General features: G+C 48.7%; 1 protein-coding gene across 3 annotated transcripts in view; it reads left to right on the forward strand.

Annotated features, from left to right (window-relative positions):
* Window positions 1-22,638, forward strand: part of ZNF341 (zinc finger protein 341) — a 40,061-nt gene extending 17,423 nt beyond the window's left edge. For all 3 annotated transcript variants that reach the window (XM_043884094.1, XM_043884096.1, XM_043884095.1), the window contains 10 exons: window positions 1,009-1,204; window positions 2,583-2,673; window positions 4,971-5,164; window positions 6,138-6,328; window positions 11,155-11,363; window positions 15,793-15,889; window positions 17,448-17,580; window positions 19,261-19,372; window positions 19,603-19,673; window positions 21,421-22,638. In XM_043884094.1, coding sequence (XP_043740029.1) covers window positions 1,009-1,204; window positions 2,583-2,673; window positions 4,971-5,164; window positions 6,138-6,328; window positions 11,155-11,363; window positions 15,793-15,889; window positions 17,448-17,580; window positions 19,261-19,372; window positions 19,603-19,673; window positions 21,421-21,950 — 1,824 coding nt within the window. In that variant the 3' untranslated portion in view covers window positions 21,951-22,638. The remainder of the gene's footprint in view (window positions 1-1,008; window positions 1,205-2,582; window positions 2,674-4,970; window positions 5,165-6,137; window positions 6,329-11,154; window positions 11,364-15,792; window positions 15,890-17,447; window positions 17,581-19,260; window positions 19,373-19,602; window positions 19,674-21,420) is intronic.
* The last annotated feature ends 3,160 nt before the right edge of the window (window positions 22,639-25,798 follow it).

Consider the following 25,798-nt stretch of genomic DNA (forward strand, 5'->3'; position numbering starts at 1 on the left):
ATGGGCGGGTGTAGGAAGGTGCCAAGGGCCGACAGGCAAGACCTGGCAGAAGCACCTAGTGGTGCTGTATAAGATGCCTGAGACCTCCATAAATGAATTCATTCATTCAGCAAATGTTTATTGAGTGCCCACTCTGTGCCAGGCATTCCTCTAGGCCTGGGAATAGAGGAAGAAACAAAAGCAGAGCAGAAGTCCCTGCCTGCATGAAACTAGGCAGATAATAGACAAGGTAACTAAGTAAAATGCATAATTTATTAGATAATGATGCATATAAGGAGGAAAATGAAGCAGAGGAGAGGAAGTGGAATTTTGGGTAGGGCAACCCAAGAAGACCAATGAATGATAGGTAGATGAAGGAATAAATGAATTCTTTACAATACCCCAGTTGTCGTGATGTGAGTTTAGTGGTCACTGAGTTTGGGTGGCTCAGAATTCCTTTGGTAATTTCTCGTGGCTTCAGTGTCAATTCCTAGTCAAAGGATGCCTACTAGTGTGGTGTCAGGCAGAGTTGGTTAAGAAGTGGAGTTGCTGGTGAGGGCATAGACCCTTCTGACTTCCTAGTTCTCCTGTGCAAGAAGTCTATTACTAACAACAGCAATAATGGCCATCACAACAGCTGATGTTGATTGGGTGCTTACTACTTGCCAGGCCCTCTTCTAAGCTCTATTCTCATATGGGGTTGCTATAATTAGTCCCATTTTACAGATGCAGAAACTGAAACAGAAGTTAACAGACTTGCCCAAGGTCACTTAAATGATAAGTGGCAGAATCAGGATTTGAACCCAAGCAGCCTGGTTCCAAAGCTGCTTCTAGCCTGCTGGCTTCATGGAGTTCTATTCAAAGGGGTCTTGGGAGTGACTGGGGGTACTTAGTGAGGTGGAGGAGTTAGGGTGGTGATGTAGCTGTGGGTGGCTGAGATCAGCCAGGGCCACAGTGAAGGTCCCACAACCTGGGGCAGCTCTTCCCCCCCTTCCCAGGACACTCTCCCTGACTTTGCTGTCCTTCTAGGTGCCAAACCAGTGTGTGGAGGCTCCTGTGTACCCCACACCCCAGGTGTATAGCCCTGGCAAACAAGGATTCAAACCAAAAGGACCAAACCCTGCTGCCCCTATGACCAGCGCCACCGGGGGCACAGTGGCCACCTTTGACTCCCCCCCATCACTGAAGACCCGACGGACCAAAGGTTCCAGTGGACTCCCAGAAGGTGGGCACACAACCTGTCGTGGCATCTCTCCTCAGCAGGGATGTACCTGTCCACAGGCTGCTTAGTTCCAGTCTTCCCTTTTGTGATAGTTAGGATTAAGTTTGGTTGCATGGAGTGGAAAATCCAAAATAGGAGTGACTCCAAAGTGGTAGAATATTGTTGTTCTGTGCAAAACAAGTCCAGAAACAGGCAATCTGGAGTTTGTACACCTATATAATCACCAGGCACCCACATTTCTTCTGTCTTTCTGCTTCATCATTCCTAGAACATGACTTTTGTTCTTAGGTGCTTCATTGTGTAAGATGGCTGCTGAAGCTCCAATCATCAAATTTCATATTCCAAGCGTCTGGAAGAAGGATAAAAGAAGCATCTCCCAGCTCACAGAAGTTCTAAACATGATGCTTTTGCTTACATTTCATTGGTTACTAAGTCATATGACCATATCTGTCTCCAAAGGAAGCTGGGAAATGTCTCTTTTAGCCAGGAACATTGATGCTCCTATTATGTAGGGGATTTGTGAAGAAAGAAGAAGAGAAGAGTGGGTATTAGGCAGGCAAGCAGCAATGTCTGCCACCCTGATAGAGATGCTAAGTATGTGGTTGGGGACAATGTCAGAAAGTAGTGGTAGTAGTGAAAGGCAGAAAAAATGAGAGTTTTCAGGGGCTTCCAGCCCCTTCCTTCCTTTCACAAATGTGTTGAGCATCTGTGTGCCAGGCTTGGTGTCAGAACTGGAAATCTAGCATCTTGGGTCATGATTTCCTTACCCTTAATTACTCACAGTTTAATGGGAGAGACAGGGAATAAAGAAATGTTTATGGGTCACTCTAGAAAGAAGATTAACAGAGTACTGTGATTGAGAATACTGGAGAGAGACTGGAAAATGCTGCTGCCTATCTGTCTAGGGGTGAGGAGAAAACAGTCTTGTGACTGTCTGAGGGACAAGCATTTTGGGCAAGGGGGAACAGCAGGTGCAAAGGCCCTGAGGTGGGACCATGTATGCGGTCTTCCGAGGTTAGCCAGGAGTCCACTGCAACTAGATAGTAAGAATAATTGGGTTGGTAGGAAGTACAGGATGCAGAGCCCCATAGGCCACGGCAGAGAGGATGGATTTTATCCTCCAGCAGCAGGGAGTTTTTGAGGGGTTTGCCCTACTTTCCCAGTCAGAGCATGTCCTGGAATTTCTTCTCCCAGGCCCTATGAGAGACTTACCTCTGCTTCTTCCCCAACCTGTCCATGGATGTAGACCTCCTAGGATCTGGGCTGTCTGGCCCTGGGTCTAGGGGTAGAGTGGCTGGAAGCTGCCCTTCAGTTGTGTTGCCAGCCTTACCATCCCCTTCTTTGTCTTTTTCTGTGTGTGTCTTTTTTTATTTTTCATCAGCTGCAGGGAAGCCAAAGGCTCAGAAACTCAAGTGCTCATATTGTGACAAGTCATTCACCAAAAACTTTGACCTGCAGCAGCATATCCGAAGGTAACCGGGCGTGGTGGGGCAGGTGGCCCCTGGGCAGCCCTGGCGGGGAGGCAGGATGGGGAATCCACAGTGGAAGCAGTGCTCCTTTCCCCACCCCCTTCACCTGGTGGTGACCAAGGCCCCAACTGGTCTGTCATGGTTCTCAGGCCTTCCAGCCAGCTCAGGATGATTTTGCCCTTTTCTTCCTCAGTGGGAAGGATCTGTGGAGCCTGCCTGCCATGATGAGGAAGGTCCAAGGTGGGAATGGAGGAGGCGGAATTGACTTGAATGGCTAGAGGCTGGCTTTGCCGGTGGGAGGCGTGCCTCAGCCCTCACTTCTGTAGAAAGGCTTGACCTCGGGGTTAGCGATGCTCTGTGAACGTGCCTCTGCAAGCTGTCTGCTCGCTCAGGACTAACCATGACACCGCTTGTCCCAAGAACATGCAAAGAGCCCTTCTGGGCCTCAGGTTTTCCATTGTGAAGTGAAGGGGTGATCTTGTTCGATGTTTCTCATAGAGTGGAACATTGGGACGTGAGATGACTTTAGGTGGTTTGTGGATATGGGTATTGAAAATTTCTGAAAGATAGAGTGAGAAAAACTTTTTCCGTTCCTTTCAGAGGAGAAAGCCTCAGTTAGGTGTGGTCTGTCTTGAGCACCTCGTACAGTTTTGCTCATCTTTTATAACAGAGAGGGGGGAAGGGAGGGAAAGAGAGTGCCCAAGATTCCAGCCGCGGTGGGCAATAGCTTCTCTGTAGACCAGGGTCTACCAGCCTATTGAGATGTCTTAGATCACACCATTCCTTCTGTGGGGGCTGCCCTGTGCCTAGAAGAATGTTCAACATTCCTGACCTCTAACCACTAGATGCCAATAGCCCCCCCTCACTCCTCAGCTGTGACATCCGAAAACATCTCCAAACATTTCCAGATGTCCCAGAAGGGAAAATCGATTTCTGTTGAAAACCACTGGTCTACAACCAGTGCTTGTCAGTAGAACTTTCTGCAGAGATGGAGACACCCCAGTAGGCCACAGGGCGGTGGACATATGGCTATTGAGTACTTGAAGTGTGACTCGTATGACTGAGAAACTGAATTTTTGTAACTTTATTTTTGGCCGTGCTGGGTTTTTGTTGCTGCCCGGGCTTTTCTCTACTTGTGGTGCACTGGCTTCTCCTTGCAGTGATTTCTCTTGTTGCAGAGCACGGGCTCTCTGGGGCACTCGGGCTTCAGTAGTTGCAGCTCCCCGGCTCTAGAGCCCAGGATCAATAGCTGTGGTACCCGGGCTTAGTTGTTCCGCAGCATGTGGGATCCTCCTAGATCTGGGATCAAACCCGTGTCTCTTGCATTGGTAGGCAATTCTTTACTACCGAGCCACCAGGGAAGCCTGAGAAACTGAGTTTTTAACTTGATTTTATTTTAATGAATTTAAATTTAAATAGTCCCATGTGGTTTATGTCTGCCATAAGGATGATGCATCTATAGCTCTTAATAAAATTGTTTTATGAATAATTGTGTTTTTTTACTTGTGTTTATGACAAGTGGTTTTGCATATATAGTAACAACAGGAAGCTTCATTTTTAATTATTTTAAGTTCTTAAAAAGTGCATTGATTTGAAGGAAAGTTTTAAAAAGTACAAGTGCTGTGCGGTGACCGCTAGGATGTTTTCTCCTTCAAGTAACAGAAGAGTCTCCATTTAAACAATTGTTGTTCAGCCACTCAGTTGTGTCCAACTCTTTGCAACTCTATGGGCTGCAGAACGCCAAGCTTCCCTGTCCTTCACCATCTTCTAGACTTTGCTCAAACTCATGTCCACTGAGTCAATGATGCCATCCAGCTGTCTCATCTTCTATCATCCCCTTCTCCTCCTGCCTTCAGTCTTTCCCAGCATCAGGGTCTTTTTGCATCAGGTGGCCAAAGTATTGGAGATTCAGCTTCAGCATCAGTCCTTCCAATGAATATTCAGAGTTGATTTCCTTTAGGATTGACTGGTTTGGTCTCCTTGCTGTCCAAGGGACTCTCAAGAGTCTAGCACCACAGTTCGAAAACATCAATTCTTTGGAACTGTTTTATCTCACAGCTTGAGATGGCCACAGAGAAGGTCCACTCCAGGGCTGGCTAATTCAGCTGTTCAGTCTTGTCACCAGGAGCCTGGGGTGTGTCTGTGCTTGCCTGCCTCAGTAAGAGGGCTTGTCCTCACGGTCTCAGGATGGTGACCCACAGCCTCCAGATGCTCTGCCCAGGCCTTCCTGGTGGTTCTGAGCTCCTGGACTGAGGTCACAGTCCCTACACACGGGTGTTGACAGGCCTTGTTTTCTGCAGCCACACTGGTGAGAAGCCCTTCCAGTGCATTGCATGTGGCCGCGCCTTTGCCCAGAAGTCTAACGTCAAGAAACACATGCAGACCCACAAGGTGTGGCCTCCAGGACGCAGCGGTGGCACCGTCTCTCGCAACTCTGTGACGGTACAGGTCATGGCTCTGAACCCCAGCAGGCAGGAGGACGAGGATAACACAGGTGGGTAGGAGTGACCACTGTACTGGGCAGCGTCTGGCCAGAGCCTCCTTGTACAGCCCTGGGGATGAGCAGAGCCGGCCATGGGCAGCTCACAGAGGGGGTGTTCTGTGCAAGCAATATATGGCCACTTTTCTCTGGCCAACCAGCAGGAACTGGCCCTACTGTGTTGAGCCATTCTGTGCTGCCTTCTGAATTCTTGTGAGCTCTGGAGAAGAACCCATTTCTTTCAAAACTCTTATAGTGTGTAGCACCTAGGGTTCAACCATTGAGCAAACATTTATGGAGGCTTACTGTGTGCCAGAGGTCTTCCCAGGTGGCTCAATGGTAAAGAATCTGCCTGCCAAGCAGGGAACTCAGGTTTGATCCCTGGGTTGGGAAGATCCCCGGGAGAAGGAAATGGCAACACACTCCAGTATTCTTGCCTGAGAAATCCCATGAACAGAGGAGCCTGGTGGGCTATAGTCTGTGGGATTGCAAAGAGTTGGATACGTCTTAGCAACTAAACCACCACCACCACTGTGTGCCAGGCCCCTGGGCCTACAAACATGAGGTCAGAAGCCCCTGTCCTCAGGGAGAGTGAGGGAGGAACAGCTAAACGCATGATTGTACAAGGAGCTGGGAGGCATCGTGAGTTCAGCTGGGGGTGGCAGTCAGGGTCGTTAACAACCACAGAGCAGTCTAGAGTGTCTGAGGGGAAGGCCTGCAAGGGGAGACTTGAGGCGGTGGCTCTTCATCCCTCAGAATGTAAGTGTTCAGTAGTTTGGCCCCTGGAGTGGCTGTGTCTCTGTGCACCAGCTGAGCGTGGGTGCAGGGCCTCGGTCCTACGTCCCACACTGAGCCCATGGTTGGTGGGAGGTGAACGCAGCGGAGCGCAGGGAAGGTGTCCTGGGAGTCCTTCCCGGGGGGCGTGGCCCTCTGCCCTGACCCTTCCTCTGCCTTTCTCAGTGACTTTCCTCCCTGGCTTTCTCCACAGGGTTGGGCCAGACCCTGTCGAGCGCCCCGCAGCCCCAGGCCTTGCCCACAGCCGGCGAGGGGGAGGCGGACAAGCTGGAGGCCAAGCAGGTGGTCCTCATCGATAGCTCCTACCTGTGCCAGTTCTGCCCCAGCAAGTTCAGTACCTACTTCCAGCTCAAGTCCCACATGACCCAGCACAAGAACGAGCAGGTAGGTGAGCGGGCGGGAGCAGGGGTGGGACATAGCCACCCGAGTCATGAGCTTTGGCGGTTGCTGGGGTCTTGAACACGGCCTCAAAAGGGACAGGAGTGGGCCTCGGTTGCTCTGAGCTGCCATGTAATAATGGGCTAAGCTTCCCCCTCTATCCTCCCTGGGTGGTGCCAGCTTTTTGGGCCATTATGGTGCTTGCCTGAGGGAGGAAGTCCACCTCTCAAGGGTCATATAATGAAGAAATCAGACACAGGAAGAATTCTTACCCCTTTGAGAAGATCTAGTATGTAAAAACCCGCCTATGGGGATTTGAGACTACAGCCTATTTTTTTTTTCTTTTTCCAATTGACATGTGATTTACATACCATAAAATTCACCTGTTTTAAAGTGTACGCTTCAGTAGTTTTTAATCTATTCATAATGTTATACAGCCATCACCCCTCTATTTCTAGAACATTTTTTTTTCCAGAACATTTTTATCACCCCAGAAACTTTATACCTGTTAGTGTTCACTCGCCCCTACTCCCAGACTCAGGCAACCACTAACCCATTTTCTGTCTCTATCGATTTGCCTATTCTGGACATTTAATATTGGAATCATCTAGTATGTGGCCTTTTGAGATAATATTTGCATTCATGTTGTAACATGTATCAGTACTTTACTCCTTTTTATTTTTGAATAATATTTCATTGTATGAATATAGCACATTTTGAATATCCTTTTATCAGTTGATAGACATTTAGGTTCTTTCTACTTTTTAGCTATTATGAATAATACTTTAGTGATCACTGTGTACAAGTTTTTGTATGAACGTGTGTTTTCAGTTCTCTTGGGTGTAAACCTAGGAGTGGAATTGCTGGGTTATATGGTAACTCTATTCCGGTGTTTATTTTTTAAAAATAATTTTTGTTATTTTTTCTCCCTATTAAAGTATTATATACCCAATATAGAATTGGGAAATTCAGAAAAGTCTGAAAAATATATAGATTCACATTTACTATTTATTATATGCTAAGCACCCTGCTAGAGGGCTTCCCTGGTGGCTCAACAGTACAGAATTTGCCTGCAGTGCAGGAGACACAGGTTGGATTCCTGGGTCAGGAAGATCCCTGGAAAAGGAAATGGCAACACACTGAAGTCTTCTTGCCTGGGAAATCCCATGGACAGAGGGACCTGGTGGGCTACAGTCTATGGGGTGGCAAAGAGTCAGGCACAACTTAGGACTGAATAACAACCCGGCTAAGGTTCCTTACATTCAGTACTTTACTTACTTCTCATAGCAACCTTAGAGATAGGCATTTTCAGTGTATCCAGATGAAGAAACTGAGGCTCAGAGAGATGAGTGATCCATCCAGAGTCGCACTGCCAGTAAGTAACTGAGGCAGGATTCAAAGCCAGTTTGTTTGACTCCAAACCCCTTGTCATAACCAGCTTACAATATGTCCTCCCAGGAATCTAGCACTCAATGCAGTACGTGTTGTAGATTTCCTTTCTTTCTTTCTTTTTTTTGACTATGCCACATGGCTTGTGTAATGTTAGTTCTCTGACCAGGGATCAAACTTGTACCCCTTGCAGTGGAAGCGTAGAGTCCCATCACTGAACCACCAGAGAAGTCCCAATGGCTGCATTCTTTAAATCCCTTATTATTGGACGTTTACATTATTTCCTGAGTTTTGCTATTATAAACAAAACCATGATGAATATTGTTGTAATCAAATCTTTGTCCACACCTCTGACTTTTTCCTTATTATAGATTCTTAGCAGAGAGATTGATAGAGTTGTTAGGCTATCCTTGGGGGGAAAATCACCAAAAACTTTTACTCAAACTTGCTTAAACAATTAGGAAGTTTGTTATCTCACATAATAAGAAAACCCAAGATAGGGTAACTCAGGCCTGGGACAGTCAGTTGACTCAACCCCACATCAAGCGCCCTGTGTCTTTCTAACTCTTGTCTCCACTGTCTTAGGGCATGGCCCTGTCCTCTGTTGGTGGTTCACCTGTGGTCCTGTGATGGTGGTCACTTTTTCTAGGCAGAAGATCAGACACAGTATTATCCATGAACATAAAGAGGTTATATTAATAATATCTTCTGTATCTTCTTTAGGAGCAAGGAAACCTTGACCAGAAGCCTTCTGTAGCCCTCTCATTGGTCAGAGCCCATGCACCTGCTTTATCATTTAGAAATGCATTGTTAGGCTGCAAATAATAGACAACTGGCTTACTGGTTAGGATTTTTTTTCTCTCTCACATCATAATAGGTCCATAAGTAGGTAGTATTGGGTTTGTCAAGTAGGATTCTCCTGGCTTTATGCTCTGCTATCTTTAGCATGTGGCTTTCATCCTCAAGATTGCAGAATGGCTGTCATACCTTCAGTCATCACATCATATCACAGTTAGGATAAATGCAAAAACAAGAGGGAACTTCTCCTAGGAAGCTTTTGCCTTTGTGTCCAGGGAGTGATGCCCTCCCCCAAAATTACTTGCCTATATACCATTGGCAAGAAACAGTCACATGACTGACAATCGATGTAAGGGAGCCAGGGGATCAAGTGTTTTAACTGGGCATCTTGCCACTCTGAGCAAATCAGGGTTCACTTTGTTAGGAAGAAGGGTTGGAATTGTATAGGCAACCCTGAGTGTGTCATACAGCTGTGACTGTCTCACAACCCTATGAGGAAGAGTGTGTGCGTGCATATGTGCTAAGTCACTTCAGTCATGTCCAGCTCTTTGCGACCCTGTGGACTGTAGCCTGCCATGGGATTCTTCAGGTAAGAATATTGGAGTAGGTCACAATGCCCTCCTCCAAGGGGATCTTCCCCTTGTCTCTTACATCTCCTGCTTTGGCAGACGGGTTCTTTACCACTAGTACCACCTGGGAAGCCCCATGAGGAGTGTGTACTACTTATTAATGTATACCTTTTAAAATGTTAAAAGCATATCTTTCATACAAATAATATAGTGAACTTGAATCAGAATTTTGCTTAATTCATTAATGGGGGGAACTGGAAAAATGACAAAGCCAGTCAAAAGATGATACGGAACACTAATACCAATATCTCTGTGTAACTGTGTCAGTGAAAAAAAGGAATCCTGAAATAAGATTACTAAGTTAGATATAAATCTGGTTTATGTCCTTCAGGGCAATAAAACCTCTGGAGTTAAAAAAAAAAACAAAACCCACTGGAGTTATCTTTTCTACATAACAAAAATCATTTACATTGGATCAGTTTTCTACAAGTTAACATTTAACTTTAGAGAGTCTAGGTTCTGATCAGTAATAAACAGTCAAAACAAGTGACATCACCCAGAGAGTGAGGTGACCCTTAGCAGCTTAACTGTCTTTACCTAACTGCTTGCCAGATAGCACTTCTCAAAGTGAGGTCTCCAGCCCAGTAGCTTCAGCATCACCTGGGTGCTTGGCAGGAATGCACATGTTCAGGCCCACCCAGACCTGCTGCGTCAGATTCCCTGGAAGTGGCCACTCTGTACTGTGATGCAGGCTCGAGGTGGAAAGCCACCGTTCTCTCATAACATTGAAAGGATGGGACGCCATCTTTTCATATCTTTTCAAGATGTTATCATTGCAGGTTTTGGATAATTTTTCTTAAGTGTACCCAGTACATACGGTATAAGAGGGTTCCCTTTTCTCCACACCTTTTCCAGAATTTATTGTTTTATATATTTTTTTGATGATGGCCATTCTGACCAATGTGAAGTGGTACCTCATTGTGGTTTTAATTTACATTTCTTGGAATCTAGAAAAATGGTGCAGATGAACTTATTTGCAGGGCAGAATATAGACGCAAATGTAGAGAACGGGCTTGTAGACACAGCCGGGGAAGAGGAGGGTAGGACAAATCGAGAGAGTAGCCCTGATGTGTATACACTGCCATGTGTGAAATAGACAGCTAGTGGGAAGCTGTCTACAGCGCAGGGAGCTCAGCTCGGTGCTCTGTGACGACCTAGGGTGTGGTATGGGGGTGGGGTGGGAGGGACGCTTGAGAGGGAGGGAATACACATATACATGTTGGCTTAAAAAGAAATGCACAACCTGAGAGTTAAGTTTTATAGGGGCAAAATGAGGGCAGTGCGGGAGGCAGCGCCTCACATAGCTTTGAGAAACTGCTCCAAAGAGGCAGGGAGGGAAAGGTCAGTATATATGAGATTTTGGTGAAGAGGGAGTACATGCAATCAAGCACATATTTTTTTCCAGAAGGTTTCCGCTAGGCTTGTGAAGCTTTTGCTAGTCACGAGGAACAGTCATCACCATGAAGGATTTTAGTGCTTTTCCAGATATAGGGAGATACAAGAATTAGGCTCATAAAATCAGCTCCTAAAGATACCTGAAGACCTGTCCTACTAGTTTTTCCTCGAGCACAGAGTGCCTCATTTCTGCTGTCCACCCTGAGCTCCTTTCAGGGGGTGGGTCAGCTGTAGCAACACGTGATTTAATCCTTGTAGAGGTAGATGGCAAGTGCCCGTGGCAAGTGCCAATTTGTGGTTGACATACATATAGCCGATTAACATTGTTGTACAGCAGAAACGAACATGGCATTGTAGCGATTATGCTCCAGTTAAACAATAAATAAATTTAAAAAAATAATATGTATGGCAGAAGCCAACACAATATTGTAATTATCCTTCAATTAAAAATAATGAATGAAGAAAAAATAATAATAAATCCAGGGCTCCCACAGCAGGAGGGCAGGGGAACAGCAGCTGGGTCCTCTATGAGCGGTGTTGGAGGTGGACATCACAGGACCGGGGACCACAGTGGAGGCGGCTCTCCAGCCCGCCCTCACCTGCCCTGCCTCTCCCCTCAAGGTATACAAATGTGTGGTCAAGAGCTGTGCGCAGACCTTCCCGAAGCTGGACGCGTTCCTGGAGCACATCAAGAGCCACCAGGAGGAGCTGAGCTACCGCTGCCACCTCTGCGGCAAGGACTTCCCCTCGCTATACGACCTAGGCGTGCATCAGTACTCACACAGCCTCCTGCCACAGCACAGCCCCAAGAAGGACAGCGCCGTCTACAAGTACGTGACCCCCTTCCCGCTCCCCGCAGGAAGCCTGGGGGTCCGTTCCCTTGGTGGTTCCGACTGCTCGGGTCCAGTGGGACATCTCAGAGGGGAATCTGAGGCTTCAGGGTCCAACCTGGGACAGTGGGTTGTGTGCCTTGGCACCGAGGGGGCAGAAAATGTGGGCCCTCCTTGTATCATTCTTCAACTTGGCAGACTTGCAACCTAAAAAAAAAAAAAATCTTAAAAAAGGGAAGCTGATTTTTCCTTGTTCATAGTGGAAAAAAGATTTGTTTTTCCCTAAAGTAAAATATTATGAAAATAGTATTTTGTCTGATAAGCTACACAATTTAGATTACACATAGAATGGTACACTGATTTTTTTTTTTTTTTTTAGCTTTTTTTTTTTTTGGCTGCACCAGGTCTTGGTTGCTGAGCACAGGCTTTCTCTAGTTGTGGCAAGTGGGGGCTACTCTCTAGTTGCGGTGTTCAAGCTTCTCATTGTGGTGGTTTTTCTTGTTGCAGAGCATGGGCTCTGGGGTTCGGGCTTCAATAGTTGTGGCTCATGGGCTTCGTTGTCCCATGGCGTGTGGGATCTTCCTGGACCAGAAACTGAACCTGAGTCCTGAATCCATCCTGAGACAGATGGATTCTTAACCACAACACTGTCAGGGAAATCCTACAATGATTCTTAAATGAAAAAATGCACAAGCGTGTATTTGAAAGCAAAAATCATAAAAGTATAAAAGTATAAAATTTAGGTTAAAGTTGGGGCTATATGCTGATTCTTAGAATGGGACAAGGAACAAGGAATGAATTAAATGTATGTTTTATTGAGGGTAATTTTTCTGACAACCCTTTACAAGGCTGTAGTCTTCTGTTTCAGTCATAAAGAAGGTCCCTTTAGCAGAAATGATGAAGGGCTCCCTCCGTTTTGCCATATGCTTTTAGTCCTTAGAACTTCCTATTATTCTCTTTGGATCCACTGATCTTGTAATTGTCCTCGTCATTCTCTTTGGAGCTACTGAGCCTGTGTTCATCCTTTTAGAGTTTCCCTTCCTTAAGAGCTTTCTGGCTCCTCCTCCAGAATCCCATTTGCTAATGGTATTGTCCAGCATCACTTCCATGACTTGGAGGAACCCTTCACTCTTGCTCTCCATTCATTTCGCTGTGCATTAGCCTTATGTCATTTGGGAGCAGCTGCCTCACAAAACCCAGCTATCCATGAGGATAGGTATTAATGCAGAAAAAAAAAATAGGAGTTTTTGTCCAGGGACTTCTTCCAGTTCATTAGTGAATATTTTCATGTTAGAATGGTTTTGCTCTCTGTGCAGACTTATATCTGCAGGGAGCTGGCTGATGACCTCTGTTAATGCACCCCCGCCTCCACCCTGGCCCACCTCTGGCTCCTGGGTGAGGCTTCTGGGGTTCAGAAATAAGTAAATAGAGACTTTGAGTCTAGAATGCATGGACTGCTTAGAGAGACAGGAGTGTATGTATTCTCACTATATGCTGTGGTAAAATGCTATCATAAACATATATACCCACGGTGAGAGGTAGGGCAAGGGAAAGTATCCCAGGAGCAATGAAATCTGAACTGGGTTTTGAAGGATGAGTAGGAGTTTACCAGGTAGACAGTGGATGGCCGGGAGTACCTTTCTAGCAGGAGGAACAGTAAGTGTAAAGATAGGAAATAAAATAGCAAGTGGTTTAGAATGATTTGTTCTGTAGAATGGAAGTGGGAGGAGATGTTTAGATGGGGCCTGGGAGAGAAAGTGGGGTCCAGGGCCTGAGGATCTTGTAGAAATCACAGGAGCTTTGAGAAGCTGGCAGGGGGACTGGGGCTCAAGAAATAGGGTAGAGGGCATCTGACCCTGGGGGAGATTGGGAAATAGGGCCCCAGAGGCAGGAAAGCCAGGTGAACTCTGACCAGCTAAGGGGTGATTTCTGGATAACGATGAGTAATTCCCATTTGTAGAGAGCACTTGCTTTTGCCCTTCCAATCTGTGGAATTTCTAGGAGTCCCTGTAGCTGTGTGGCTCTCTGGAGTGAGATGCCAAGTAAAAGGAAGGGAGTACCTGCAAGGTGCCTTGACCTGATTTAGGGACATTGAGCCCTGCCTTCCTGGGAGGTAGGTTGTATCCGTCAGTTCAGGTGGCTATAACAAAATATTACAGACACACGAGAGAGAGAGGGTGCCCTTTCTCTCTGGTCTTTTGTTTTCTTCCTTTCCTCCTGTAGCTGCGTTGGGTCCTGGTTGTGGCATCAGGCTCTTTTGTTGCAGCCTGAGGGTTCCTCACTGTGCCATATAGGCGTCTCTCTAGTAGTGCTGTGGGCTTCTCTCTGGTCGTGGCATGTGGGCCCCAGAGCATGTAGCTCAGTAGTAGCAGTGCGTGGGCTTAGTTGCCCCTCAGCATGTGGGATCTGAGTTCCCTGACCAGGGATTGAACCCACATTCCCCATGTTGGAAGGCAGATTCTTAACCACTGGACCACCAAGGAAGTCCCTGCTCTTTTCTTATAAGGCACTAATCTCATCTGGAGGCTCCCACACTCATGATCTCACCTAGACCTAAGCACCTCCCAGAGGCTCCATCTGCAAATACCATTACACTGGAGGTCAGGACTTCACCATATGAATTTTGGAGGAAGCTAGTTCTGCCGGTAGCTGTGGTGTTCTCCCCATTGCAAAGATGAGGACATTGAGGCTCAGAGAGGAGACATTAGCATTCCATTATACATGGATAGGCTGCAATTTATTTAACCTGTCTCGTACTATGGGTTAATTGGGTTATTTCCAGTTTGTCATTATTATAAACAACATTACAGGGGACAACTTTGGACCTATATCTTTGCTCATTTGTAAATAAGTTCCTAGAAGTAATTTTTCAGGTCAAAGAGGGGTTTGCAAAAGATTAATTACTACCTGAAAAAATAAATTTATGTGCATACAATGCAGTATTTTAAAACTACAGAAGCGCATAGAATGAAAAGGAATTCCCTATCCATCCTGACCCACTTCTGCATCCCACAGGCAATCGTTTTCAGGAAGTGTTTCTTTTAAACTTACTTTGAGGGACTTCCCTGGTGTTCCAGTGGCTAAAAGTCTGAGCTCCCAATGCAGGGGCTTCAATCCTTGGTCAGGGAACTAGATTCTATATGCCATAACTAGAGATCCCGCCTGCTGCAACTAAGACCCATTGCAGCCAAATAAATAAATAAATATATTAAAAAAAACTTACTTCGACATAACCTCAGACTTCTAAAAAAGTTATACAAATAGTACAAAGAATTCCCATACACATCCTTCACCCACATTTCCCAGGTATTATAATACTAACCACACTGGCTGCATCACATTCTAAGCTTTTTGAGAATAATTTGCAGACACGATGCTCCTTTACCTTTTCTCTTTCATGTTTATTTTCTAAAAACAAGGATAGCCTCTTCCATAAAAGCATGGTGTAGTTATCAAAATCAGGAAGTTAAATCAATACAATTCTGTTATCTCATCTATAGGGCTTATGCAAAAATTTCCAGTTGTTCCAATAAGATCCTTTATAGATGAAGAAAAAACTTTTTTCTGGTCCCAGGGTCCAACCCAGGATCACACACTGCATTTGGTTGTCCTTGTCTCTTCAGTCCCCCTTTTGCTGAAACAGTTCTTTCTGTCTTTGTCTTTCATGACCTTAGTATTTTGGGAGAGTAGAAGCCAGGTATTTTGTAGAATGCGCTCAGTTTGGATTTGTCTGATTTGACCTCAGGGTTGGTCCAGGATCAACACTTTTGGCAGGAGCATCACGAAGTGATGCTGTGTCTTTCTCATCACATTGTATCAGGAGACACACGACATGGGTTTGCGCTATTGCTGGGCATGTTACCTTGCATGACTTAGTTAGGGTGGCATGTCTGTCAGGGAGTTTTCATTTTAATGGTCTTGCGAAACTGCCTCCCCCGCAAACCTATGCCTCCTGCCACCAGAGCCTGAGCCATTCCCATCTTCCTCCCACCAGCTCACAAAGCCTCTACCCTCCTGGTAGCACAGCTCCCACCCCACCCCCTCCTTCTTTCTTGCCATCTGCAGGCATTTAGCTTGTGGTTTTCAGGGTGTGCCCCGAGGGGGAGTCCATTGGGCCCACGCAGGTGCAGCCTGGCTGTGGGTTTCCCACCGTGGCCCTGGTGTACAGATGGCAGGGCCCACAGTTCTGTTTTTAGCATGAATTGCCCACCTGCCTTTAGCTTTCCTCATTGGTACTGCTTTGTAAATGCGCCCGTTTGCTGGCCAGCGTTCTCGTGGTGGGAAGACTGTGGGGTCTTTTCTTTAGTGTGGCTTGTGGCCTGAAGCTGCTGTTTTGCGGGGATGTTAACCAGTGATGGTGGAGAGGGGTGTGACTGGTTGCCTCCAGCCCAGTGCATGCTCTCTCACCTCTCTGCTCCTCCCCATTTAGGTGTGTCAAATGTGTCAACAAGTACTCCACACCTGAGGCGCTGGAGCATCACCTGCAGACCGCCACTCACAACTTCCCCTGCCCGCACTGCCAAAAGGTGGGACCCCTGCCCTCTCTGGCGAGGCGGAAGTAGGGGGCGAGAGGTGGTGGAGCGAAGACCTCTCCTCCCCTCCTGCCTCAGCACGTGCAGGCCAAGCTTGGGGTTGTCTCTGTAGACAGCACTTCTTCAGGAGTGAGAGCTCTGCCTGGCCCGTCTTACCAATTGGTCACCCACCCTGGCTGGCCCGGGGCTGCTACTGGGGCCAGGCCCAGCATGCAAACAGCAGCCTCCAACTTCCTGACACCTTATTATCCTGGTTAGTATCAGTTCTTTTTTTCAGTGGATCTGGAAGGTCTCACTAAAGCCTGGCCCTTCACACCCATCAAAAATGCAGTCAGGGTTCCATTTTTTACTTTTCCCCAAAACATAAGTTTTGTAAAGTTTGTTTGAATCAGGTCCATATGTTGTGATTGGCTGATCCGACCACAGTTTCTATTAATCCACAGATTCCCCCATCAATGCTCTTTTTTTTTTTCTTTTAATGAATTTGTTGAAGAAGCTGGGCCTTCAGTCCTGTGGCGTTTGCTGAAGTCTGGATTTTGCTGATTGCACCCCCTGGTGTGTCTAACTGGTTTCTTTGTTCTTCTCATTTTCTTACCACCTTACATGGCAGATTTCCCAGGACAGACAGTCCTGGTTTCACTTCGGCCTCATTGTAGATGTTTCTAATTTTACAGCCTTAATTTGGGGGTTTGGAATTTGTGGTCTGAATAAAAGGTATCATGAATTAGCAAGAACCCTGTGCCAGATGCAGTTCTGAGCCTTCAATTTGAAACTGACTCGTTTAACCCTAGGAGGCTGGCATACTATTATTTTACAGACAGGGAAACCAAGGCACTGAAAGATTATCCAGCTAGGAGATGATGGAGTGAGTAAGTAGTTAGGTCTGTGTCCTTGACCATGTATCTGTATCAGATGAATGAAAAAAATGAATGAGTGTCCTTCCTATGCCTGGGGAGGAAGGAGATTTTGGTTTCCGGGTTTTCTGGCTTTTTATTACCTTCCCACTTACTTCTTCAGTTATGTGTTCATTTCTTCATTCATTCCCCTGCTTGTCAGTCATTTAACTCAGGCCCTGTGCTGGGAAATGAGAGCCCCTCTCTGCCCTCTGGGAGATCTCGTGTGAGCAAAGGGCTGTTATTCAAATAGGTTAGATGCTAACTTTAAAAGTATGGGTGAACTTTCGAGGCATTGAATGTGTGGCATTGAGAAGTCACGGAGGGCTTCACAGAAGCAGTGACCTGAGTTGGGTCTTAAAGGAGGAGTAGGAGTTTGTTTCCTGCTAAGAGAAAAAGTCTCTCTGGGTAGAAACAACAGCCTGGGCAGAAGCTCAGAGCAGGCCTGTCTTGACTGGTCTTACGGGTGAGTAGTGGTAGCCATGAGGTTCTAATGACTGAGCTGGACACTGTGAGCCTTGACCCCTGGTGGGAAGAAAGGAATGTGTTTCCATAGGGGCTGGTAATGGCCATAAGGGCTGGTAATGAGGCCCCCCTTGAGCTCCTAATGTGGTGAGGGTGGTGAGTCAGACCTGACAGTGACTTCTCTGTCCTGCCAGGTATTTCCTTGTGAACGGTACCTGCGGCGTCATCTGCCCACCCACGGCAGCGGAGGCAGGTTCAAGTGCCAGGTGTGCAAGAAGTTCTTCCGGCGGGAGCACTACCTCAAACTGCATGCTCACATCCACTCAGGTGGGTACCCACCCCCCAGCAACTTCTGCTCAGTCCCCTTTGCCCTGCCCCAGACACCCTGTCTGTTCCCCTTCCCATCCCCCTCTGGCCTTGCTTCCCAGCTCCTTCAGCCTTCTTCCTCAGCACCTTCCTGGCCATCCCCTCCCTTCTCTTCATCCCCATCTCCTTCCTGGCCCCCTACCTACCTGCCACCTCAAGGGAACAAGAGGTTCCACCAACACTGGAGTGGAGATGAGCCTCTGGAGGCTGGTGGAGGGACTCCTGGCTCTGCCTCTAGGAATCATCCCCTTGAGACCATTCTGAGCCCCTGGGACTGGGCCCACTCTTCTCGATACAGAATTCCTTCCCACACCTTAACCTTTTTAATGACTACAGACCGTTCCATTGTAATGATCAGAATTACCTCAGTCATTGGATTGGCATTTTTCAAAAGTACTCATTCATCTTAGAGAGGAGGACAGAGAGGAAATAATGGCAGGAAATAAAACGGCCCAGTCATAGACCTTTTCCAAAGGGCAGGTTGTGACCCCCGACCCCTGTCTATAGATGAGAGCTGCTCCCCATGCCCCACCCCCACCAGCCCCACCCATGGAATCTGCAGCAGACGATTTGGGGCGACGCAAGTGGGCTCCGGGCCATAGTGCTGAGCTATGGAATCTTAGTTCCCCCAAACACTAAGTATACACCATGAACCTCAGTTTTCTCATTGAGGACTTTTTATGGTTTGTTGTAAGGATTCAATCAGATAAGATGTAATACCCCGCTCCCGTGGGCTTCCCTTGTGACTCAGCTGGTAAAGAATCCGCCTGCAATTCGGGAGACCTGGGTTCAATCCCTGGGTTGGGAAGATCCCCTGGAGAAGGGAAAGGCTACCCACTCCAGTATTCTGGCCTGGAGAATTCCATGGACTATATAGTCCATGGGGTTGCAAAGAGTTGGACACGACTGAGCGACTTTCACTTTCATTTTTCACTTTCCCTCTTCCGGTATAGTGGACCCCATTTCAGTAAACGTCATGACCGCCCACCCTGTCACTCACGTCACCCATGCCTCAGGCTCGTCCTTGACTCTTCCTCTCCCGCCCCACAGCCAGTCCATTGGCAAGGGCTGCCGGTTCTGCTTTCAGCATCACCAGTACTTGGCCACTTCCCATTTCTTATTCCTGCCTCCTTCCTGCCTGAGCCCACACCGCCCTCAGTCTGCTCTCCTCACGCAGTCAGGTCCTGGCCCTCCTCCGCTCAGCCCCGCTGTGGCTTCTCGTTCGGCTCAGCGTAGAAACCTTGGCTTTCCAGGCCCTCCCTGTTGGGCCTGGCTGCCTCGCCCACTTCCTCTTCTGCCTCCTGCTCCCTTCCCTGCTTTTCCCGGCCACACGGGCCTCCACTTTGTTCCTCAGACACACCCAGCACCCCGCCTCTGCTCCTGCCTGGACTCACTCCCAGATGTCTGCCTGGCTCACTCCCTCACCCGCTCAGGGCTCACCTCAGGTGTTGCCCCATTGGAGAGGCCTTTCCTGCCCCTCCTAACTGCAGCAGCCCCCAAAGTCCTGAGGAAGGAGAGAGAGGTCTTCCCCAGGCCACCTCTGTAAAGGAGTTGCTGCCATCTGGTGGGGACCCCTGTGCCCAAAATTCAGACTCCCTCTCAGGGCACCCTGGATCCCCCCAACGGGGTTTCCTCCTGCAGGTGAGAAGCCCTACAAATGCTCAGTGTGCGAGTCCGCATTCAACCGCAAGGACAAACTGAAGAGACACATGTTGATCCATGAGCCATTCAAGAAATACAAATGCCCCTTCTCGTGAGTAGAGACGACCCTGGGTAGGAGGGGCAGGTTTACCAGCTGTGGGGTGGAAAGGGGCCGGGGCTGAGGGCGTAAGGCCCACTCACCTTTTGTCCTGTCCCGGGTTCTGCCTGGCTGCCTTACTCTGCTTCCCTGCCCAGCTCCCAGGGTAGATGAGGGCTAGCAGAGTGGCCAACAAGAGAGTCCTGGGCATAGCGCGCTCCCCTCACCAGTGTTTTGGGTTCTAGGACACACACGGGCTGCAGTAAGGAGTTCAATCGGCCAGACAAGCTGAAGGCTCATATCCTCTCTCACTCCGGTAAGTGGCCCCTGGACCTGCTGGGAAGGTCTGGTTCAGCTCGAGCCCCTTGGGCAGGACCCCAGAAAGAGCAGGCATGTCTCATGAGACTTAGTATCCCTGCGTGACACCTTCTAGCCCCCAGACTCTTGCTCCCATGAGCCCTGCCTACGTTTGGGTCCTCAGGATACGCAGAGGTGAGTCAGCCACAGCCTCCAGGTGGAGAAGGAGGCTGACTCATGAGATGACTGTATCAGAGAAGCACCCACTGTGATAGAGGTGCGGTCATGTGGGAGGGAGATCCGACTCTGAGTGGGTCCAAGATAAGGCCAGAGAGGTTCCTTGGTCCCCTCGGCAGAGCAGAGCAGCTGGGATGTGGAGTAGGGGTCTTCACGTCACTCCTCAGTTTCCAAGGGCCTCCACAGAGCTCCCCCCAAGAGCGCTGCTTCACTGGAGCAGCTTGGCTGGCTTCCCACATTCATGTACCATTTGGTCTACTACACAATTTCTCAGTGTCAGCACTATTGATAATCTTGGATAATTCTTTGTTGTGGATATATGCCCTGGGCACTGTGGATTGTTTAGCAGCATTTCTGCTTCCAGGGGACAAGCCAAGAAATCCCTGGGTAGTAAAGTCACCCCTGATGAACAACCACTGGTTTCCAGAAAGGATCTAGTTTGAAATATGGGAGAGTAGATTGAGGACTTGGAGACAAAGAGCCTAGGTTGGCTTCTTGGCATTACCACTGTCCTGCTGGGTGACCTCAGGCAAGTTTCTGCCCCCTCTCTGAGCTGGCATTCCAGGGAAACTGAGGGGGCCATGGCAAAAGCTGTGTGTGGGATGGAGTTGACTTCACCATGGACATGGAGGCAGGCACCAGTGATTCACCTAGTGAGTGATGATTGAGAATCTACCATGTGTCAGGCACTGGGGGTGCCATGAGGGAGTCAGGCAGAGCCCCACCCCACTCTCCTGGGAAGCTTAGCATTTAGTGGCAGAGATAAAAAACAAACAGCAGACAAATAAGTATATTACACTAAAATATGCTGAGTTCAAAGATGGAAATAAGCAGAGTGAGAGGGCAGAGAATAAAAGAGAAGTGGATGTCAGGGAGGACTTCTCCGAGGAGGTGACAGAAAAGCTGAGTCTGAGAGATGAAAAGGACAGTGAGATGAAAAGAGCCAGGAAATGGCTTCCAGGGTGAGGGAACAGCAGGTGTGAAGCCTTGAGGCAGGGAAGAGACTGGGGAGTGTTTGAGATGAGGAACGGTGGGCAGGGGGCCTGGAGCTCAGAGAGCAAGCGAGAGGAGGGGAAAGGGCTGAGAGGTGAAGGGGGTGGTCAGCTACACGCAGCTCCGTGGGAAACTAGGGGAATCACTGGAGGGTCTAGAGCAGGGAGTGTCGTGGAGAAGTTTTACCAAGACCTCTCCAGGTGCCCTGTGGGGAGTGGTGTGAGGGGGCCAGGGTGAGGCAGGCCAACCAGAGAGGGAAGAGATGATGGTGACCTGGCAAAGTTAGCCACAGTGTGGGGGCTGAGCTTGCTGTTCCAGGCAGAGGGAGATAGCACGTGGAGAGGCCCAGAGGCAGGAGGCTGGCACAGGAGAAGTGGCTGGGGGAAGGAGGCTGATGAGACTGGAGGGAGCAGGGAGCAGGTCACACCCCTGTTCACAGGGCAAGCTGAGAAAGCGGGTTTTACTCCCAAGCGCCGAGGCAGCCATGTAGGGTGAAGGGTCTGGGCGCCTCTCACGGCCTTCTCCTCTCTGCTCAGGCATGAAGCTCCACAAGTGCGCCCTATGCAGCAAGTCCTTCAGCCGCCGCGCCCACCTCGCCGAGCACCAGCGTTCCCACACGGGCAACTACAAGTTCCGCTGTGCTGGCTGCGCCAAGGGCTTTTCCCGCCACAAATACCTCAAGGACCACCGCTGCCGCCTCGGCCCCCAAAAGGACAAGGACCTGCAAGCCCGGCGGCCCCCCCGGAGAAGGGCGGCCCCCCGCAGCAGTAGCGGCGGTGGGCACAAGGTGGTGACCCCCCTGCCCGACCCGCTCGGGCTGGAGGAGCTGAAGGACACAGGGGCCGGGCCTGTGCCCGAGGCCGCCCCAGGCAAGCCGCCCTTCTCGGAGCCAGATGCCGTGCTGTCCATCGTAGTGGGGGGCACGGTAGGGGGCGAACCTGAGCTGGTAGTACCTGGGCACGCCGAGGGCCTGGGCTCCAACCTGGCGCTGGCGGAGCTGCAGGCGGGGGCCGAGGGCTCCTGTGCCATGCTCGCCGTGCCCGTCTACATCCAGACCTCGGAGTGATGGGCCCATGGTGTTTGCTCCTGCCTGATGCTCATCTTTAGGTCCAGAGCCCCTGGGAGCAGACCAGAGAGCCTTCCCAGGGGAAGTGAGCCATTGGTCAAAATCCTTTTGGAACGTCATCTGTAAACCCTGGCCCAAGGCCGCCTCGCTGTGTCCCCTGTCCTGCTGGGAAGCCCTGCACCATTCTGGGATCCGAGGCAGCTGAGCCTGAGCAGGCCCAGGGTCTGGCTGGTCCAGGCTGGTGGTCAGGCTGCCTAAGGGGGAAGACAGGGCCGTCCCATCCACCCCTCCTCTAGGCTGCCAAGGGGCAGCCTCTAAGCAAGCTGCTGAGGCCTGAGATGGTTGGAGTCCTTATCTGTTTGTTGAACCTTTTCACATGCAGTTCCTCCCAGCATCCCCAGATGACTCTGTAATGTAGGCATGTAGGAGGCACTCAAGTGTCGTGGTTAGAGTGCAGCTATCAGCCAGATCTGGCTTCACATCCAAGCACTGACACTTACTTGCTGTGTGACCTTGGGTAAGTCACTTCACCTCTCTGAGCCCCGCATTCCGTATCTGTACAATGGGGCTTATGACAGTACTACCTCATAGGGCTGTCATCAGGATCCAGTATGATGAAGTGTGCAAAGAATTTGGCATAGTGCCCAGCACTGAACAAGTGCTGAATAAATGTTTTTTTAATCAAAAATGGCTCAGGCCCTACCTTTGGCAGCTTCTTTCTTAGCCCCTAGGTGGCAGCAGTCCCCCCTCCAAAGCACGTGGGGGCTGAGGGGTCCCTTGGCTCCTCACTCACAACTATCCTACCCCAATAGCCACAGAGAGGTTTGATGCACCCAGAACAGTTATTTTAGATCATGACCCATGGAAACCCCCCGAGGAAGGGGTTTATAACTCACTTTTGAAAATGCAGAATCCTGGGTCTTACCCTAAAACCCACTGTGATCAGAAACTCTAACCAGAGCCAGACTACCATCTCTAAATGGCCATAGATACCCTTGCATCGAGCATTCCTTTCCCCGTCTCCAACTAGTCCAGGGGGGAGGCACACCAGGTTCCTTGGGAGACGGGGAGGAGAAAAGGGGCCTCGACCAGTGCGTGCTTATTTATCTTCACCACCACCTTGCTGGGCCACATTGCCTCAGTTGCAGGAGAGGCCTCTGAGACTCAAGATGGGACAGGACGGGATTCGAGAGGACTGTCGGGCGCAATCTGATCACGGAGTTTCCCTGAAGAGGACATCCCTCAGACATCTGTGTGTGGGCCTGTGGCTGGAGCTCAGAGCAAGGCCGACTTCCCCACATCCTCAGGAAAGGGTGTGATGCAGTGGGAGGGATGAGTGAGGCAGCCTTGCGCAGCAGAGGGGGTGAGGGCAGTAAGTGTACCTGGCCCAGCCGTCAGAAGGGCCAGGGGAGGGACTGGTGGGGACAGGAAGTCTCAGAGGGGGAAGTAGCCTTGACACAGAGTGTTTGATGGTAGATAGAAGAAGAGGTAGATACTACACAGAGGTAGATAGAAGAAGGCATGTCAGGCAGAGCAGGGCATGAACAATGACCTTGAGGCGTGACAGTGATCGAGGCCGGGGCTGGGGTGACAGAGACATCTCTGTCACAGGGTGACAGATTTGGGGGAAGTGGGTCAATCACGATAATCACTAATTGCTTCAAACCTCCATGTGATAGAAGCTGTGTTGTAACCCTTCTGTGTCACATAAGTTCAGCCCCATCAGGTGAGAATTGTCACTTTTCTTATTTCACAGGTGAGGAAAAAGAGGCCCAGAGAGGCAGAGTTTCTTGCCCAAACACACACAGTAAGTCAGAGTTGGGATTCAAGCTGGGGGGCCTGCTTCCATGTACGCTTAGCCACTCTGCTGTACTGAAATATGGGTCAATGTCAAATCAGAGAGACCCTTGGATGTTGGCTTAAGGAATTTTATTCTCTACAATGAATATATTCTCTATTCTCTATAATGAAAGCATCATGGGTGGCATTAAACATTTTTTTAAAAATTGTAACTGTTATAGTAAAAAATGTGAACAACCACATCTCCATCTTAATACAACTATTTAAATTATACTTCTCTTTTTTTCCTGTCAATGTACACATGCATGCACTTATCAATAATCATGAGGACTAAAGTTGACTAGGCACTTAGGTCATGTCTGGTGTGTCTTAAGCACTTTAAGGTGAGTGCTACTTTTAATCACATTTTACAGCTAGGATAAGGCAAGGTTAAGCAGCCCCAAGTCACACAACAGTAAGTGGCAGAGCCAGGCCCCCAAACAAGGGCCATATCCAGATCAGGTCTAATACTTAAAATATGTGGAGTTGGACTGCAGGTGAGGAGGCTGGGGCGATATTGGGGTTCTCGTAGCTAAATCTGTTCTAGGCTGGCATATGGGAGACTCGGCCCAGAGAGGGGAAGGCCCATGGTCAAGGGTCACTCAAAGTTGATGACAGAGCTTCTGTAGGACAGGCTGTAGTAGAAAGAGGAACTCACCTGGGCATCCAGGCTTGTCAAATCCAGATTGTGGCATCAGGCAGATCTGGGTTTGAATCCTGGTGCGGCCTCTTCCCAGCTGTGTAACCGGCAAGTTACTTCACCTCTCTGAACCTTGGGGTCCTCATATGTCAAATGGGAAGAATGATATTAACAGCACCTACCCAATGAGATTGTTGTTGCAACTCAGAGAATTGAGGTAACACAGAGATCACAAATTGGCAGCCTACAGGTTGATAGACTTTGACTTTCACAGTGTTTGGAAAAAATGAACCAGCCTTTAAAAGTTATGAAATTCAAGACCTACAATCATGAAAAGTAAGAGGCGTTCCCTCTGCGTCAGGAACAAGACCATGGTGCCTGCTGTCATGACTTAAACTTTATGTAGGAGGCCTAGCAAAAGAACAAGGCAAGGAAAATAAATGGTGTTTGGTTATAAAGGAGGAAATAATAGTAAGGATGCTTAAATAACAGCAAGACAAATATATAAAAATTTACTGCATTCCTATACTCCAGAAGTGATTAGAAAATGTAATTTAAAGTTGGGAGGTTTCACATAAAAATCTGAGCTTCTGACTTCTTTTGAAAAATGGGAGGGAATTCCCCTGAAACCCACTGGTTAGGACTCCACACTTTCACTGCTGAGGGTGTGGATTCAATCCCTGGTTCGGGAACTACAAGCCCTTGAGCCACACAACACAGCCAAAAAAAGAAAAGAAAAGAAAAATGGGGTATCTGGCACTAGGGGGCAGCAGTCAGGTGGAGCTGGGCTAGCCAGCCCTTTCAGGTGAGCACTTACGTTACATGTGTCTCAAAAGTGGAAAAGCAAGATGGCCAGGCAGGCCACGTGAGTTTTCATGTTCCTGGCCCACTATACTCATTCATCTTGTTTATAGACTCTCGGTATATGACTTTGAACTTCCCTGGTGGCTCAGATGTAAAGAATCTGCCTGCAATGCAGGAGACCTAGGTTTGATCCCTGGGTTGGAAAGATTCCTCTGGAGAAGGGAATGGCAACTGACTCCAATATTCTTGCCTGGAGAACTCCATGGACCGAGGAGCCTGGCGGGCTACAGTCCATGGGGTCAGAGAGTCAGACACGACTAAGTGACTAAGCACACACACATGTAACTTTGAGGAACCCTGTAAATCTTTCTTTCTCTTCCAGTTTTCTGCCCCTAAGCCAGAGCCACCCTCAGTTTCTCTATCAATAAACGTGGGGAGTTCAGTCCTGGCTTTACTGATTGATTACTAAGCTCCACACCCTGTGCTCTGTACCGTATTTACATGTTACTGGAGTCCTTAAGAGCCCTTGGAAGCAAGCTCTCCTATCACGTCCATTTTACAGGTG

This window comes from Cervus elaphus, chromosome 23 (genome assembly GCF_910594005.1).
Source record: "Cervus elaphus chromosome 23, mCerEla1.1, whole genome shotgun sequence".
Classification (NCBI taxonomy): Eukaryota; Metazoa; Chordata; class Mammalia; order Artiodactyla; family Cervidae; genus Cervus; species Cervus elaphus.